The sequence below is a fragment of the Hemiscyllium ocellatum genome, chromosome 18 (assembly GCF_020745735.1).
Source record: "Hemiscyllium ocellatum isolate sHemOce1 chromosome 18, sHemOce1.pat.X.cur, whole genome shotgun sequence".
Taxonomy (NCBI): domain Eukaryota; kingdom Metazoa; phylum Chordata; class Chondrichthyes; order Orectolobiformes; family Hemiscylliidae; genus Hemiscyllium; species Hemiscyllium ocellatum.
This window is the reverse complement of record NC_083418.1, coordinates 47423767-47442356: the sequence shown is the minus strand read 5'-3', so window position 1 is coordinate 47442356 and position 18590 is coordinate 47423767. Positions and strand designations below refer to the sequence as shown.

The following is an 18590-nucleotide window of genomic DNA, read 5'->3' as shown; positions in this document are numbered from 1 at the left end:
GTTACGAGCAGGACAAAACATGAAATGCACTGAAAAAACAAATTAAATGGGCCAATTCAATTGATACCATTTTGTTGTATGTTTTAATCAAAGCATTGAAATATTCAAATCAGATTTTAATAATTTACAAATGCACTCCAAGAAAGTAGGTTGAATACAAGGAGAGAAACACTCAATGGTATTTCAATCTTTTGATTGATTTGTCCTAATCGGTATAAATGCCAGTTTTCATTAACGTGACCAAAATGTCATCAAGTAGTTTAAAGTGCTTTAATGCTGTTTTATCGTTTACATTTTTGGAACAGGGTGGAAATGAATCCCATCTGTGGGTTACAAAACATTAAAGAAAACATGACAGACTATTTAGACGTGCTGCTTCCAATTGCATTAGCGTTCACATTGTCAGCAACAATGAGCCAGACACAAGCTAGATTTTGTTTTCTTTCACTTTGTCTAAAAATGCAGGGCACTTACCTCAGGAAATCAAAGTCAATGGTGGAATATCTGGCCTGGAGGACAGCCCAGAGGCCCCAGGAGAAGTGTGAAGCCTAAACAGAGAGAGAAAAAAAAAATTGAGACCAAAGAAAGTAAAAGTAGTGACCAATACTACAATCTATGTTTATTTCAGAAATGACACAGATTTAAGTCAAAAAGTGCATTAGCAAGATACTTCTCTTTATAGTTACAGAGAAATGAAAGTGCAATATATGAAAGAATTTTACACCACGTTAGAAAAAGTGATTAAACTCTTGACTTGGCAAAATGTTTACTGTCTCCTCACTCTAAACCCAGACATCAGTACAACATGACATTTTCTTTCATTATCCACCTTTTGGATTTACTTCCTACTTTTTAAAAAAAGGAAACAACTCTGATTATTGGAAAGGTTGTTTGATGCAAAGGCCAAGTAAATACATGAGAGTAATCCTGGGTGCTCACCCTTGAAGACAGGGAGGCAATTTCTAAATAAGTTGACTGCAAGTTTTTTGTGTCTTATTTATGTATCTAGGCACCTTACAAATTACAAGCAGCCATCTTAAACTGAGAGAATTTCTAATGAGTTACTTAGTCTAACCAGGCATTTAAACAAAGAATGAAAGACAGAGTATGGTAAATCAATGGCGATGTTACTGCATTACTAGTCCAAAAACCTGTATCAGTAATCCAGATATGGATTCAAAACATGGTACGGTAGTTCAAGAATTTGAATTCAGTTCTGCTTTAAAAGTGACCCTGAAATTGTTGAATTGTCATAATTGCCCGACTGATTAATTTAGAGAAGTCTGTTCGGATTCAGAAATCTTTCAAAATCTGTAATGCTACAAGGAGCAGATAATATAGCTTCATAAATTTTATTGAGTGATAAATACTGGTCAGGACACTAGGGATGCCTCTGCTGCTTCTCCTTGAAGTAACATCTCAATTTGACATCCAAAAGATAACATCTCCAACAGTGCAGCACAGCTTTACTGATGTCTCAACATTGATTTTGTGTTTGAGTTGCTACAGTGGTGTGGAACTCGTAAGAGAAAAAAAAATGGACAATGTTGGAATGACAAGGATCAAATTCATTGTGAATTACTGGTTTGCTGTAAGTAGATCAATAAAGAAGACCAATGTTAAGTTTGTCGGGAGCAGGTGAGTTAACTCCAGTTAAACATCATTGGTAGAACTTGCCCAGTCCTCGAGCAGTGTAGGCAATGCTAACAAATATGATGGAGAAAAACATCCAATTTCCTCTTAAGGTTTCAACAGATAATGGGATTGACAGGGGCAAGTACACAAAAAGGCTTCAGGGGAATATCAACTTTCAGATACAGCTTGGAACTCTCTCAGGAACATTCATTTTATATTATTCCACCTACCTCCAAATGTTGTGAAACTTGAAAGGGTTCAGAAAAGATTTACAAGGATGTTGCCAGGGTTGGAAGGTTTGAGCTATAGGGAAAGTCTGAATAGACAGGGATTATTTTCCCTGGAGTGTCGGAGGCTGAGGGGTGACCTAATAGAGTTTTATAAAATTGTGATGGGCATGGACAAGGTCTTTTCCCTGGGGTAGGGGACTCTAAAACTAGAGGGCATAGATTTAAGGTGAGAGGGGAAAGGTTTAAAATGGATCTGAGGGGCATCTTTTTCACACAGAGGGTGGTGCATGTATGAAGTGAGCTGACAGAGGAAGTGGTGGAGGCTGGTACAATTACAACATTTAAAAGGCATCTGGATGGTCATATGAACAGGAAGGGTTTAGAGGGATATGGGCCAAATACTGGCAAATGGGACAAGATTAATTCAGGATATCTGGTTGGCATTGACAAGTTGGATCAAAGGGACTGTTTCCATGCTGTATATCTCTGTGAGACTATGACTCTTAATTTTAATTGTGCAATAGAAATGAAAACTGATAGCCAGCTCACTCATAGTGGGCGATGTATGATTGCACTGTTTTATCTGAGGGGCTAGGATGCTTGAGGGTGATGTGAGGCTCTTCTCTCAAGGGCCATCCAGAGATTCAGTGATGGCATGAAATGATTTGCATGCACGGCTCATTCATTTACCAACAACATATATTCAAATCTCTAGCCAGATGTAATCATGAGCATGTCACTAATCGTGACAAATTAATTGGAAACTATAGGACAAAATTCTGGAGGAAAGAACTAATCCCTACTTGGAAGGCAAGGTTTTCCCAGGGATAGTTATCATGGCTTTGACAGAGGGAGGTTGTGCCCAAGAAATCTGATTGAATTTTTCAAGGAGGTGAACAAGTTTGCAGAGAGTGGTGTAGTTTTTATGAATTTCGGAAAAGCGCTTGACACATTCCCACATGGGAGAATGAAAAAGAAGGTAGAAATACATGGCATCTAGGGTAATTTGACAAGATGGACCCAAAATTAGCCTACCAGTAGTAACAGAAGATTGTTTGTATGACTGAAGTGTTTGGTAGTATATCACAGGGATCAATGATAGGTCTCTTATTGTTTGTGATATAAAACAATATAGAAGCAACTGGTAAGTAAATTGCAAAAGGTATGAAAGGTGACTGGGCGGTTAATAGTGAAGGAGAAAGTATTAGGTTAGAAGAAGAAATAGTTGGATTGATCAGATGGGCTGATCAGGGACAGATGGAACTTAACTCCAAAAAGTGTAAAGTGATGCACGTTGGAAGAAGTAACAAAACATGGGAGTACTCAATGAATGACAGGACATGAGGAAACTCAGAGAATCTTGTGGTGTTTGTTCACAGATCCCTGAAAGTACTAGGACAGGTTAATAGGTTAGTTCAGAAAGCATAAGAGACTTTATCAGTTGCATCACAGATTATAAGAGCAGGGAGGCCACATTAGAGCTGTGCAGCACTTTAGGTTAGGCCACAGCTGGATACTGTGTACAGTTCTGGCTACCACCCATAGAAAGAATTTGATTGTACTGAAGGAGGTGTACAGGACATTCACCAGGATGTTTCCAGGCATAGTGCAGTTTGGCTATGAAGGGAGGCTGGATAAACTCAGATTGTTTTCTTTACAGCAGAGAAAATGGAGAGGGGCTCTGATATAGGTGGACAAGATTATGGGGGGCATGGACATGGTGAATAGAAAGCATCTGTTCCTTAGGGTGTAGGTTTGCTCGCTGAGTTGTAGGTTTGATATCCCGACGTTTCATTACTTGGCTGGGTAACATCATCAGTGGTGACCTCCAAGTGAAGCGAAGCTGTTGTCTCCTGCTTTCTATTTATATCTTTCTCCAGGATGGGTTCCTGGGGTTTGTGGTGATGTCATTTCCTGTTCATTTTCTGAGGGGTTGATAGATGGCATCTAGATCTATGTGCTTGTTTATGGCTTTGTGGTTGGAGTGCCAGACCTCTAGGAATTCTCTGGCATGTCTTTGCTTAGCCTGTCCCAAGATTGATGTGTTGTCCCAGTCAAAATGGTGTTTTTCTTCATCCATGTGTAGGGCTATGAGGGAGAGGGGGTCGTGTCTTTTTGTGGCTAGGTGGTGTTCATGTATCCTGGAGGCTAACTTTCTTCCTTTTTGTCCTACGTAGGGTTTGTGGCAGTCCTGGCGTGGAATTTTATAGATGACGTTGGTTTTGTCCATGGGTTGTACTGGGTCTTTTAAGTTTGTTAGTTTTTGTTTGAGGGTGTTGGTGGGTTTGTGTGCTACTAGGATTCTGAAGGGTCTCAATAGTCTGGCTGTCATTTCTGAAACTTCTTTGATATATGGTAAGGTGGTTAGGGTTTTTGGCTGTGTCTTGTCTGCTTGTCGTGGTTTGTTCTTGAGGAATATGCACACTGTGTTTTTTGAGTATCCGTTCTTCTTGAATACGTCGTATAGGTGGTTCTCCTCTGTTTTTCGAAGTTCGTCTGTGCTGCAGTGTGTGGTGGCTCGTTGGAATAGTGGAATGGACAGATGCGGTAGAACGAGCCATAAATACCAAACAACGACAAACACCGACAAAGAAAAATCAGGACCTGAAGAAAAAACTTGACAAACTCACAAAAAAAGACAAAACCGATAACACAGGGGCACGGATAAAGAACTTATCAGACCGGACCCTATCAGACACAGAAGAAGCGGTACTAGTCAAAGGATTAAATTTCAATTACCGAGACGCTGACAAGAAGGATTTTCTAGCGACATTAGAAACCACATTGAAGGACAGCAATCTCACGGAAGAAACACAACAGACTATCAGACAGACAGTTGCACCTACTCTGAGCCGAAAAAGGGAAGGATACAAACTGAACACACAAGAAAAGAAAGCCCTAGAAAACCTCAAAAAAGACAAAAACATCGTTATATTACCTGCAGACAAATGTCGGCTCACAGTCATCCTGAACAGAAGGGACTACATAGAGAAAGCCAATGCACTACTCGCAGACACCAACACCTACCAAAAGGTGGCGCTAGACCTGACCCCACAATTAGGAAACAAAATTACATATCTCCTAAGAAAATTACACAATTTCGGACAATTAAACAAGACGGAATTCCAGAAAATGAAACCCGACGGGATCAACACCCCACGGTTCTACGGACTACCAAAAATCCATAAACCAGGAGCCCCCTTCAGACCTATAGTCTCACTACTTGGAACACCAACTTACAGACTGGCCACAGAACTACACGCAAGACTGAAATACCTAGTAGAAGAGTCACAGCACTCCATCCACTCCACCCAGGAATTCCTAAAAATCATCAAAAACACCAAAATAGAGGAAGACGAAGCAATGATCTCATTCGACATAACAGCACTGTTCACCTCCATCAACATCGACCTGGCAAAGGAAACACTTACCACACTTTTAGAACAGACCATCACACACACACCAACCACCATCAATCACATTACCAATGAAAACATCATGAAGCTAGTGGACCTGTGCCTCACCACTCCCTTCACTTTCAACAACACAGTCTACAAACAAACCAACGGCACACACATGGGATCTCTGCTATCAGGATTCATAGCAGAAGTGGTAATGCAAAGACTAGAACAAACAGCGCTACCAATCATCAAACCAAAAATCTGGGTTCGCTACGTAGATGACATCTTTGTCATCACAAAACGAAACAAGATAGAAGAGACATTTAACATCATCAACAACACCCTCACAGGCATAAAGTTCACCAAGGAGGAAGAAACTGACAACAAACTCACATTTCTGGATGTCACAGTAGAAAGAAAGGACAAGGGAGAATTACAAACCTGCGTGTACAGAAAACCGACAAACACTGACCAAATACTCAACTAGCGCCCACACCTCCACACTCACTTCCCTCCAAGGCCCCAAGGGATCCTTCCATATCCGCCACAAGTTCACCTGTACCTCCACACACATCATCTATTGCATCCGCTGCACCCGATGTGGCCTCCTCTATATTGGTGAGACAGGCCGCTTACTTGCGGAACGCTTCAGAGAACACCTCTGGGCCGCCCGAACCAACCAACCCAATCACCCCGTGGCTCAACACTTTAACTCCCCCTCCCACTCCACCGAGGACATGCAGGTCCTTGGACTCCTCCACCGGCAGAACACAACTACACGACGGCTGGAGGAGGAGCGCCTCATCTTCCGCCTGGGAACCCTCCAACCACAAGGTATGAATTCAGATTTCTCCAGCTTCCTCATTTCCCCTCCCCCCACCTTGTCTCAGTCGGTTCCCTCAACTCAGCACCGCCCTCCTAACCTGCAATCCTCTTCCTGACCTCTCCGCCCCCACCCCACTCCGGCCTATCACCCTCACCTTGACCTCCTTCCACCTATCCCACCTCCATCGCCCCTCCCCCTAGTCCCTCCTCCCTACCTTTTATCTCAGCCGGCTTGGCTCTCTCTCTCTTATTCCTGATGAAGGGCTCATGCTCGAAACGTCGAATTCTCTATTCCTGAGATGCTGCCTAACCTGCTGTGCTTTGACCAGCAACACATTTGCAGCTGTGATCTCCAGCATCTGCAGACCTCATTTTTTACTCAAATACTCAACTAGGTCAGGCAGCATCCAAGGAGTAGGAGAGTCGACATTTTGGGCATGAGCCCTTCTTCAGGAAGGCTCATGCCCGAAACGTCGACTCTCCTGCTCCTTGGATGCTGCCTGACCTGCTGCACTTTTCCAGCAACACATTTTCAGCTCTGATCTCCAGCATCTGCAGTCCTCACTTTCTCCCAAATACTCAACTACACCAGCAACCATCCCAACACACACAACCGAAGCTTTCAGAATACTACTCCAACGAGCAAGGACTGCACAAAACACTACATAGGACAAACAGGAAGACAGCTAACGACCCGCATCCATGAACACCAACTAGCCATGAAATGACACGACCAGCTATCCTTAGTAGCCACACACGCAGATGACAAGCAACATGAATTCGATTGGGACAACACTACTATTATAGGACAAGCCAAACAGAGAACAGCCAGGGAATTCCAAGAGGCCTGGCACTCATCCACAGATTCTATCAACAAACACATCGACCTGGACCCAATATACCGGCCACTGCAGCGGACATCAAAAACTGACAACCGGAAGCGGCAGAGACAAACCACTATAAATGCCGGAGGAAACATCACAGAAGCGCTTCACAGGAGGCTGCCAAGCACTGAGGATATCACCTAGACAGGGGACGAAACGTTTGCAGCACAAACTCCCAGCTCGACAAACAGAATCACAACAAGGAGCACCTGAGCTACAAATCTTCTCCCAAACTTTGAGTATGATGTTAATGTAATCATAGAGACTTGGTTGAAGGAAGGGCACGTTTGGCAATTAAATGTTCCAGGACATAGATGCTTCAGACAGGACAGGGAGGGAAGTAAAAGGGGGTGGGGGTGGGGGGGGGCGGTTGGGGGGGTAGGAGTTGCATTGCTAGTCAGGGATGATATCATGGCTGTGCTAAAGGAGGACACTATGGAGGGCTTGAGCAGTGAGGCATTATGGGTGGAGCTGAGAAATAAGAAGTTACATTGTTGGGGCTATATTACAAGCCTCGCAACAGTCAGCGCGAGGTAGAAAACAAGTAGGTAAACAGATTATGGAAGGATGTAGAGGCAACAGGGTGGTGGTGATGGGAGATTTTAATTTTCCCAACATTGACTGGGATACACTCAGTGTCAGAAGTCTGGATGGGGCAGAATTTGTAAGGAGCATCCAGATAAGTTTTCTAGAGCAGTATGTCAATAGTTCGACAAGGGAAGGGGCCATATTGGACCTGATGTTCGGGAATGAGCCAGACCAGGTGGCAGAAATTGCAGTGGAGGATTTCTTTGGGACTAGTGACCACAATTCTGTAAATTTTAGGGTACAGAACACAGAAAGGACGAGTACTAAACTGGGCCAAGCCCAATTATATCAAAATTAGTCAGGGGTCTGGAAATGTGGATTGGACACAGCTATTTGAAGGAAAGTCCACATTTGATATGTGGGAGGCTTTCAAAGATTGGTTGAAGATAGTGCAGGATAGACATGTCGCTTTGGAAACAAGGGATAGGAAAGGCAAGATCTGTGAACAGTGGATGGCAGGAGAAATCATGCAAATAGCCAAGAGGAAAAGGGAAACGTGCATAATGTCCAGGCAGCTATGAACAGAACATGCCTTGGAGGAATATCGGGAGAGTAGGAACAATCGTAAATGAGGAATCAAGCGGACTAAAAGGGGTCATGAAATAACTTTAGCGGGCAGAATTAAGGAGAATCCCAAGGCCATTTATTCTTATATAAGAAGCAAGAGGATAACCAGAAAAAGGGTTGGTTCACTAAAGGATAAGATTGGAAGGTTGTGTGTTGAACCAGACAAATTACTTTGCATCAGTGTTCACTGAGGAACGGGAGGTGATGAATGCTGAGATTAGAGATTTGCTTACTCTGGATCATGTCGATATAAGGATGGAAGATATGTTGGGTAGGCTAAAGGATATTAATCCCCAGGACTGGATGGGATCTTTCTCAGGTTGCTGAGGGAGGCAAGAGAGGAAATAGATGGGGCCCTGACAGATATCTTTGTGGCATCCTTAAATACAGGTGAGGTGCTGGAGGACTGGAAAATTGCTCATGTTGCTCCCTCGAAAAGAAGGGTAGTAGGGATATTCCAGGTATCTACAGACCAGTGAGCCTGATGTCAGTGATCAGAAAGTTGCTGGAAAAGGTACTGAGGGATAAGATCTATTCATATTTGGAAAAGAATGGGCTTATCAGAGATAGGCAACATGGTTTTGTGCAGTGTAGATCATGCCTTACCAACTTAATAGAGTAATTTGAGGAAGTGACCAAGTTGATAGATGAAGGAAGGGCTGTAGATGTCATATACATGGACTTCAGTAAGGTTCCCCATGGTAAACTAATGGAGAAAGTGAAGTCACATGGTGTGCAGGGTGTTCTAGCTAGGTGGATAAAGAACTGGTTGAGCAACAAGAGACAGAGAGTAGCAGTTGAAGAGAGTTTCTGGAAATGGAGAAAGGTGACCAGTCGTGTTCCACAGAGATCAGCGCTGTGGCCACTGTTCTTTGTGATATACATAAATGATCTGGAAGAGGGCATTGTTGGTCTGATCAGTACGTTTTCAGATGACACGAAGATTGGTGGAGTAGCAGAAAGAGTAGGGGACTGTCAAAGAATACAGCAGAATATAGATAGACTGGAGAGCTGAGCGGAGAAGTGGCAGATGGAGTTCAATCCAGGTAAATGTGAGGTGATGCATTGTTGGAAATCTATTTCTAGAGCAAACTATACTGTAAATCGAAGAGCCTTGGGAAAAGTTGATGAGCAAAGAAATCTGGGAGTTCACGTCCATTGTACCCTGAAGATGGCTGCACAAGTGGATAGAGTGGTCAAGAAGGCATATGGTTTGCTTGCCTTCATCGGACAGGGTATTAAGTGTAAGAACTGGTAGGTCATGTCAAAATTGTATAAGACTTTGGTTCAGTCGCAGTAAGAACACTGTGTACAGTTCTGGTTGCCACATTACTAAAATAATGTGGATGCTTTGAAGAGGGTGCAGAGAAGGTTTTCATGGATGTTGCCTGCTATGGAATGTGCTAGCTATGAAGAGTGGTTGAATAGGTTAGGATTGTTGTCATTAGAAAAAAGGAGATTGAGGGGGGACCTGATTGAGATCTACAAAATAATGAAAGGTACAGACAGGATAGATAGAGATAGGCTTTTTCCCGGGGTGAGAGATTCAGTAACGAGAAGTCATGCATTCAAGGTGAGAGGTGAAAAGTTTAAGGGGGATATACATGGCAAGTACTTTACACAGAGGGTGGTAGGTGCCTGAAATGAGTTGCTAGCAGAGGTAGTAGATGCAGGCAAGGTAGATTCATTTAAGGGGCGTTTGGACGAATGCATGAGTAGGTGGGGAGCAGAGGGATACAGATGCTTAGGAATTGGGCAATAGGTTTAGACAGTGGACTTGGATTGGCTCAGGCTTGGGCCTGTTCCAGCTGTAAAGTTTCTTTGTTCTAATCTTGACACATGGAAGCAGGTAAAGAGGGGATGGAATGGATGCTGAAGGTTTGGAAAGTGGCAGTGTTCTTTTGAGCAGGAAGTTGAAAACATTGAGCAGGAGAAACATCACTTTTGACATGATAGAGGAATGTAACTTGGGGCTCAACAAGACAAACAGAATTTATACTTGTTTCCAAGAGGTCGGAGTTGAAGACAACCTTCAATTTTTGTTGTTGTTCCAAGACAAGCAGCCCTTGTTTAGTTACAAAACAAACATAGCTTCTCTCCTTGTTCTTTCCTGGCCAATCCTGTTATGCAGTAAATGTTACAGTTAACAATTCTTTAAAGGTTTCACAACATCTGCTGCACCCAATATTTAAGAATAATAACATTGATTCTTCTGATGAGTATTAGGGAAAGAGTGGCACTCATTCAGATAGGATTTTAATGTTGTATGGTGCTCAGGAAAGTTAGCTTTTAAGGCTTCTTTCATGATTATGCGATTGACTGCTGTGTTCTGAGAGCTGCCATGGCCACTATCAGTTTGAGAGGCCTCTAATGTAGACCGTTCTCATCCACCCATTAATATTCAGCCTTTAGTATCTGTTATCTTGGAAAACTGCTAAATTAGCATGCATCTTAGGTGCACTTCACTCCACTGTCTAAAATTGCAGAATCTGTGTTTAAAACCTCTTTCGCATTAGAACAAAGTGGTATGAGGCAAGGGTTGGATGCTAATACAGTATTGGATGGCACCCATTCTTAAATTAATGCGCAAAGCTGAATAAGACACACAGCTAGAACAGAACTGTGCTCCCAGAAAAGTGTGCAGTCATGAATAATTACACAGTCAGACACACAAAGTGGCCATAAGTTGAGGCAAGGGCCTATTAGAAGACATTGACATTAACTCCTGGAAGGGTATGGGTGACATTTCATTATAAATAGAGTGTCACATCTGTAAATATATATATGCATTCAACATACATATATACAAATACACATGTCTGATTATCTATAATTTTAATTGTAGGGCCAACTTATGTGGCTATCAGTACCAAAGAAGAATCTTTGGACTCAAATAATTAACTCTATTTCTTTTTACACAGAATACTGGCAGCTCTGTGGAATTTCTCTAACACCAGTAGTATTTTACTTTTAATTAAATGTCAAACATGGCAGAGTAGAGTAGCTTCTTCATCCATCCCAGGGAGAAGTTATAGTTGCAAGGCATTGCTTATTTTTGGACATCAATAGATTCACATATCCTTGAGCCCTTGCATTTTAACTGTAGCCGTGACTTAGCACTTTAGTGAAGAAATTACTGATTCCATGTCCTTTTTCCTTGCCATCCCACTATGTCTTGGTGTAGTCCGGGCATTGACAACTGGAGTGGCGAGAGTCAACTCTTGGCCTTTTGAATTGTGTTGAAGATTTGAGCAGTTGGCTCTGGAAGAGTTTGTGGCTGGAGAACCCAGACATTGTGAGAGTCTCCAAACCAGATGTAGGATCATCCTCCTCAATCATTGTAAGTGTAAGTGGGGTGGAGGTGGAACAGGCTTGGCAATTCCAGAGTGTCCTGAGAGGAGATTTCAGGTGCATCTGTTTCTGGCTCCTCCTCTGTCTGATTGCCTGCTCTCACCACACTGCCCTTTGAGACAAAAAGGTTTAGAGTGAGGTGTGGATCCTTCAGACCCTTGTCACCTTGCCACTGAGACCAAGGGCCACAGTGCAGGGCTATGTGTATTTACGTCAGTAAGTTAATGTTCAGTTAGACCTGGTTTTCCATGGCAGCTGCCAACTAGCCCATGGAGCCAGACATACACAGGTCAGGGCCAGCATGTTACTGAAAATGTTGGTGGACGTCTCCAACCTTCAATCCAGTTTACCGAGTGTCTTACATAACTCTGCCTGCTGTTCTTGTATCTGACTGTGCACTTGCACAAAGTTGTTTCCAGCCGACACCATGTGGTCATTTTCTGTCTGGGGCCGAGTAGCTGACTCGTCTCCATTTGTCCTCTGTGTGCCAGAGACCTGGAGTGTTTCGTCTTCAAACAGCTGTGGAGATGTGCCAGTGATATGCTCACTAGATTGTGCCCCCAAGTCTGATCTCTAAAGGGAATGCATTAAGGTGAAAGTATCTGAACTGTAGCTGGATATAGGCTGGTGTCTATCCTAAGGGGGCAATGACTTCTTCTTCAGAGGTGGAGGAGGAATTGATGGAGTGAAGTGCTGGCCTCCTAAGGGAGGAGGTTTCCTGAAGAAGGGCTTATGTCCGAAACGTCTAATTTCCTGTTCCTTGGATGCTGCCTGACCCGCTGCGCTTTTCCAGTAACACATTTTCAGCTCTGATCTCCAGCATCTGCAGACCTCACTTTCTCCTCCTAAGGGAGGAGGCTGTATGGGTTCCATTGGTGCCTTCATAACAAAAGAGAGGGATTGAGTTGTGCAATAGGGTGGAAGTTTAAGTATGTTTAGAATTCATTCATAGTGATTGTACTAGGGGAGCAGCACAGGACAGCACAATGAAGCTTACTTGGTTGCAGGGTCACCGAGCATCTCCACATGAGCAATCTCAATTCTCAATCTTATCCTGCAATTTCAATGGTTATCTCCTTATAGGGGTGTGCAGATAAGTAGGCCCGTTTGCCCTCCCAGCATTATTATGTGAACTTTTTTTTCCTGCAATGGGACAAGTGGAGGGAAAGTATGGTGGAAATAGCTGGATGAGTTGTTCAGGGCATTGCAGGAGTAGGAAACATGGTAAGTTGTCCCGAGTGAATGAGTAGGAAGAACAGAGAACAAGGAAGCTAAGTCATTTAGGGGAATAGGTAAGAGCCATCGTTGAAGATGCTGCATCCAATTGTGCAGTGGTTGGCGATCAGCCTTGGTGGGAGGTGTGTAGTGGTACAGTTAGAGTGAGAGGAGGCAGGCAGAAGATGACAAGAGAGTTCATTGACCTTTTTAAGGCATTGCTGCCCTTCTCTTTTGACTGTGGAAGTGGCACTGGTCTGAATGACTATTCATGACCAGGCTGGCTATCTCCCACTGTGCTTGTAGTGTTTGGTGTAATGGTCTCTGTTGGCAACGCTGAAGAAGGAAGGTGGCCCTCTTATCTCCAACTCATCCACCAGGCAACTCTAGATCTCAGTCTGAGTACTGGGTACCAACTCCCTTTTTCGGCCCTCTCCTTTTGAATGGTGTTTGAGTGAGTCACTTGGTTTGATAGTTCTGGGCTTGCAGTGTTTGAACTCACACCCAGCTGAGGTTTAAATATAGCAATGTCAATGGGTGAAGATCTTGTCAGCAGCAAGCACCTTCTTCCTCTGTGAGTATACACTTCCATGAATAACATGGCATCAAACTCAGATGCATAATTAATGAGGTGAGCAGAAGGAGAGTCACCACACACAGAAAGCTTCCTGAGACTCCCCGAAATTGACATTTAGCCAAAATATGGGAAGATTTTGCCCCGGATTTCAATCATTGAAGACAGATGACAAGTGCTTTGACTGAGGCATGAACAGCTCAGTAAGAGCATTTTTAAAGGTTAATGCATTTTTTAAAAACTGAACCATATATTTTGACCAAAATTGATCTGTGATTGAAGCACTTCCATAACCTTCATAAAATTTGCCCTTTTCTCAAAATTCTGAAAAAGCTGGATTACATTTTTATACTTCTACTTTAGGAATCAAAAGAACACTTCCAATCCATAATTAGAGTTTACATGTTTTATCCTGAATATAGGAACAGCAATAATAAAATCTTGCATATGTACGCATATAAAAGCAAAATATGTCCTTAATGTAGGAAAAATTCCTCGGGTGTTTCACATGAGCATTATCAAACAAACTTTGACGCCGAGTGACATATAAAAAAGAACTAGGACAAAGCAACAAAAGCTTGATCAAAGAGGTAAGTTTTAATTGCCTTTTTTTCAATGGAATGGGTTTGAAGGAATATTAAGGGAAAATCACACAAGGAGATGTTTTAAATTTTTGGTATGCACGCTACCTCTCACATTAAGTAATAATTTCCCAATGTCACGGATGTGAAGATTATGATTTTTTAAAAAAGAAGAAGCTGCTGTTTTCTCTGAAAGCATGTTGCTAAGTGTGGTGGCAGGGGATACAGTATTCTTGAATCATGCAGCTACTCCTGGACATCTTAGTGTTCCCTCTCCATTGTAAAAGTCTCAGATTAAATTTGTTTGTTTGCAATAATAATGGAACATTTGACCCAGTGATGAGATTATGACCTCAAATCATGTCATCACTAAGACTGCCTTTGTAAGGTCACTTCTGTTTTAGCTTATCTGCAGCTGAAACCCTCACTCACACCTTCGTCATCTCTAAAGTTGACTGTTATATTGCACTCATGTTCTATCCTTTATAACACAAGGTCAGCCAAAACTCTGCTGTATATGTTTCAATTCCAACCAAGTCCTGCTCCTCTATCACCAGTTTTCTTGCTGACTTATACGGATCTTAGTCAAGCAATTTTGTAATATTAAAAATCTCACTTCTTTCAAATCCCATTATTGCTTCATCCCTCCCTATTTCTGTAATCTCTTTCAACCCCACTATTCTCTGGGATATTTGCATTCTTCTGATTCTGAGCTCTTGGGTTTAAGTGTTGGTGCCTGGGCCATCAGTTACCTAGACAATCAGCTGGAGAATACCCTCCCAAGCCATCTGGTTTTCCTCCCTCAAAACACTCCCTAAACCTACTGGTTACCTAATGCAACCTCTCCTTTTGGGCTTGATGTGAAACAGCAGGGGCTGGTGGTATTACATGACAGGCACTATAGAAATGTTAAAAAGTTGGTTTAATATCCAATATTTGTTTTGCTAGCTGCTATGGTGAATGTTGATGGTGCAAGGTTGAAGAATTGTCATCGATGTTTTAAATGGTAGGACAAAGAGAAATTGTCTAATAAAACCAAAGGAGGGACAAACGAAAATCAAAATAGATCTGTTCACCTGCAGATTGTTAAACTTTCTGCAAACATACAACCTTCATTGCAGCCTTAACCTCATTTGGAAAAGTGCCAAACTACAGAGGGTTCAGACTCCAGGAGGAGATGATGAAAACGCTTTGTGCAATTTGAGCATTCCACAGAAACTTAGGTTGATAGACCATGGGAAGTAGTTGATGGAAGGGTTATCAAGACCTAGTGCACACATTTATCACTTGACAGAGAAGCTAATGCATCCAAAGGAACTACCACACAGATAACATTCCACGTTTAGTTGGAATATCTGGGCAACCTGTATTCAAGTCTTCCACTTGACTTGGGTGTTACACAAAAATTGAAATTGTTTGGAACTTTTCTTCATGAAATAAAAGTCAGAGAATGAGCCAAAAAAAAAATCCAAAGTGCCCATTTTTAACTCCATAAGTCAGACGTTGAAGTTTTTCTTAACTCTCCAACTGACATAAATCACTGCATAGTTTCACTGCTGCAGTTATTTTCAAATAAAAATTAACCTTTAAACCTTCTGTGTGCAATGTCACCAAAATGAATATCAACTTTACAGCCAATACGAAGGACAATAATAAATGTGGAATAATGAAGACTCCAACCAGGAAGATGGCCAACACAGCATTGTGCAGTAACCAAGCACTAAACTGAAAATAAAAGTCAAACCAGGTCAGAATCCGTACATTGGGTTTTTGAATGCTAAAATAGCTGACAAGGAAAATGAGGCAAAAAAGATTACTTGGGAGCACCAACATGGTAACAATTAATGAACACATCCCTGCCAAATTGGAAAGTGTGTAGCAGTGGATGAAAATGACCCAAGAGTGTCTGGACTTGCCTTTTCAGGCTTATCATGAATAAAACAACTCCTTGAACCAACCCACAAGAAAACAGCAGAATCAAATCACAGCTGCATGGGCAACAAATCTGGTGTTAGCAAATCTTCTGTGTGGACTTGATTACAATTTGGTTGTTCAACTATTAGATTACTTACAGTGTGGAAACAGGCCCTTCGACCCAACAAGTCCATACCGACCCGCCGAAGCGCAACCCACCCATACCCCTACATTTACGGGCAATTTAGCATGGCCAATTCACCTAACCTGCACATCTTTGGACATTGGGAGGAAACTGGAGCACCCAGAGGAAACCCACGCAGACATGGGGAGAATGTGGAAACTCCACACAGTCAATCACCTGAGGCAGGAAATGAACCCGGCTCTCTAGCGCTGTGAGGCAGCAGTGCTATCCACTGTGCCACTGTGCCGCCCAAAAAATTCCTCCCCGTCGGGGAATTGAACCCCGGTCTCCCGCGTGACAGGCGGGGATACTAACCACTATACTAACAAGGACAGCACATAAAACATACTTTTATAGAATTTAAACTTCACCATCTTCCATGATGGGATTTGAACTACGCGCCCCCAGAACAATGGATATGACCTCTACACGGCCACTGCCTCCTCAGGTACCCTGTATACAATTTGGTTCCCCAATACAACTAGTTTTAGTTATATACCATATTTGAAGATGACACATTACAAATGTACATAGCCAGTATAAATCATTAGTTCACACAGTTGCTATTGGTTATCTTAAGTAGCTAAATGAGATCCACTTCAAATCAAGACAACAATGTCTACAATAAAACTGCATTATTTTGATCCTTTTATGGAATTCTCAATTGAGAGCTTTGCTTTCCCAATAACATTCTGTTATCTAATGCAACTGCTTGGTGTGGAGGTCACTTTTGTGAAGTAAGCACTGATGACTCAGCTGTCCCTGTGGAATTTGAAGCATTTTCTCCTGCCATTGACCATATTGCCAAGTTGGACATTAATATTTCAAATGGGAATGTAGCTCTGGCTAATCAGCTGTATATACAAATGTCTGGATTTCTCCCAGGTGCTCTGGCTTCCTCCCACAGTCCAAAGATGCAAACGTCAGGTGGATTGGCAGTGCTAAATTGTCCATAGTGTCCAAGCATGTGCAGGCTATGTGCATTAGCCATGGCAAATGCAGGGTTACAGGGATAGGGTCGGGCAGTGAGTCTGTGTGGGATGCTGTTCAGAAGGTCAGTGGGGACTCAGTGGGCTAAATGTCCATCTTCTACACTATTCTATGATGATTTCTGTGGTATCGTTTTGTGGGAAATGCAATCCCTAAATGAATATCATGTACAGCCAAATATGTTTTTCCTGACCTCCCTACGCAAGTCAGTTTATGAATCTGTAGCAAAAAGACAAATTTGACGTTCCAAAGACAAAAGTTAACTCCCAAGCTGGTAAGAAGGAATGTGGGTTGGAAAAAAGAGAAAAGCCTGACACATTTAGAAAGTAGCTGAAAGTGTGATGCTGGAAAAGCGCAACAGGTCAGGCAGCATCCAAGGAACAGGAGATTCGACGTTTCGGGCATAAGCCCTTCTTCAGGAAGATTCCTGAAGAAGGGCTTATGCCTGAAACGTCGAATCTCCTGTTCCTTGGATGCTGCCTGACCTGCTGCGCTTTTCCAGCAACACATTTTCAGCTCTGATCTCCAGCATCTGCAGACCTCACTTTCTCCACACTTAGGAAGTAAAAAAGCTTTAGCAAAGGTGAAACTGTAAGAGGCAACTGAAAGTTTCAGGAAGTAAAGTTAAAGATGATTAAAGGAAATGGGATTTAGTGCAGTTGAAACATTGCAAAGACAATTGAAGGCAATGGAGTCTAACAGAGAATTCTCAAATCTGTCCTCATGCATTGCTGCATTGACATAGGCTTCAGGAGGCATAGTGACAAGGAACAGTAAAGGGACCTGACAGGAAATTCAGGTGAACATAAAGATTCTAAAGGACTAGGACTCAGAAATTAAGTCACTGTTTTCAGCAGAAAGATTTATAAACCCCTAAGTCAGAAAAGTCTGCTAAAATTTTTTTTGCAGAAGACACGACTTGAGTGTTTTAGATTGTGAAATGCAAGAAACCTTCCTTTTAACAATCAAGAAAGGTGAATACTCCATCTTCATTACAGAAACTCTGGAAGAAGCAGATAGCCACCGTCAGAATCATTAAAAGGGTACATGGGTAATGAAAAGCGTGGGAAAACCCAGTAAGCAAAGGGGAAATTTCAGCATTGCAAAGAAACAGATTAAAAAGCTTGAAGGCAGAAAATCAAAATAGAATTAAACCTTAAACACAATTTAAAACTTTACTGAAGAATAGCACAACAGCAGTACAAAGCTTTAAAGTACATTCAGATGAAGACAATATTGCACAAAGTCTAGCAAGCTCCACAATCCTTCAATTTAAAACAACACTGGCAAGTACAAGGACAGGAGCTTAAAGAACAGCAAAATTAAATCAATATTCGAATGAAACAGGTTTTAAATATCTTTGCAATAATATAAAATCAACCACAGCATTGAGAAGAAATAGTAAAATACATAGGCAAAATCTTATCAGGGTCTGAGTAAAGGCAATGTTTGTGGCAGAATCAGACAAGAAATGCAGGGTAAGCTATCATGATGTCAGAAGCATCTTGCCCCATCTTTTATCTTTTCCTGAGTGGCAAGATGAATTTCTCTCTTGAAATGGCAAGTTGGTAATTAAAAGGGTTTATTGCTTGTTAAATGCCACAATGGCAAAACTTGCTTCATTAATATTCAGCTTCCTGTTTTATCAAAT

The 18590-nt window shown here is 42.2% G+C and overlaps 1 protein-coding gene and 1 non-coding gene across 2 annotated transcripts in view; both read right to left on the bottom strand.

The window, feature by feature from the left end:
* Positions 1-470: 470 nt before the first annotated feature.
* LOC132824298 (ethanolamine kinase 1-like) overlaps positions 471-18590 on the bottom strand; it is a 378459-nt gene continuing 360339 nt past the window's right edge. The window contains exon 9 of the mRNA XM_060838642.1: positions 471-548. Within this exon, the coding sequence (XP_060694625.1) occupies positions 471-548 (78 nt within the window). The remainder of the gene's footprint in view (positions 549-18590) is intronic.
* trnad-guc (transfer RNA aspartic acid (anticodon GUC)) lies at positions 16210-16281 on the bottom strand. The gene has a single exon. It is a non-coding gene; the product is annotated as a tRNA-Asp (tRNA).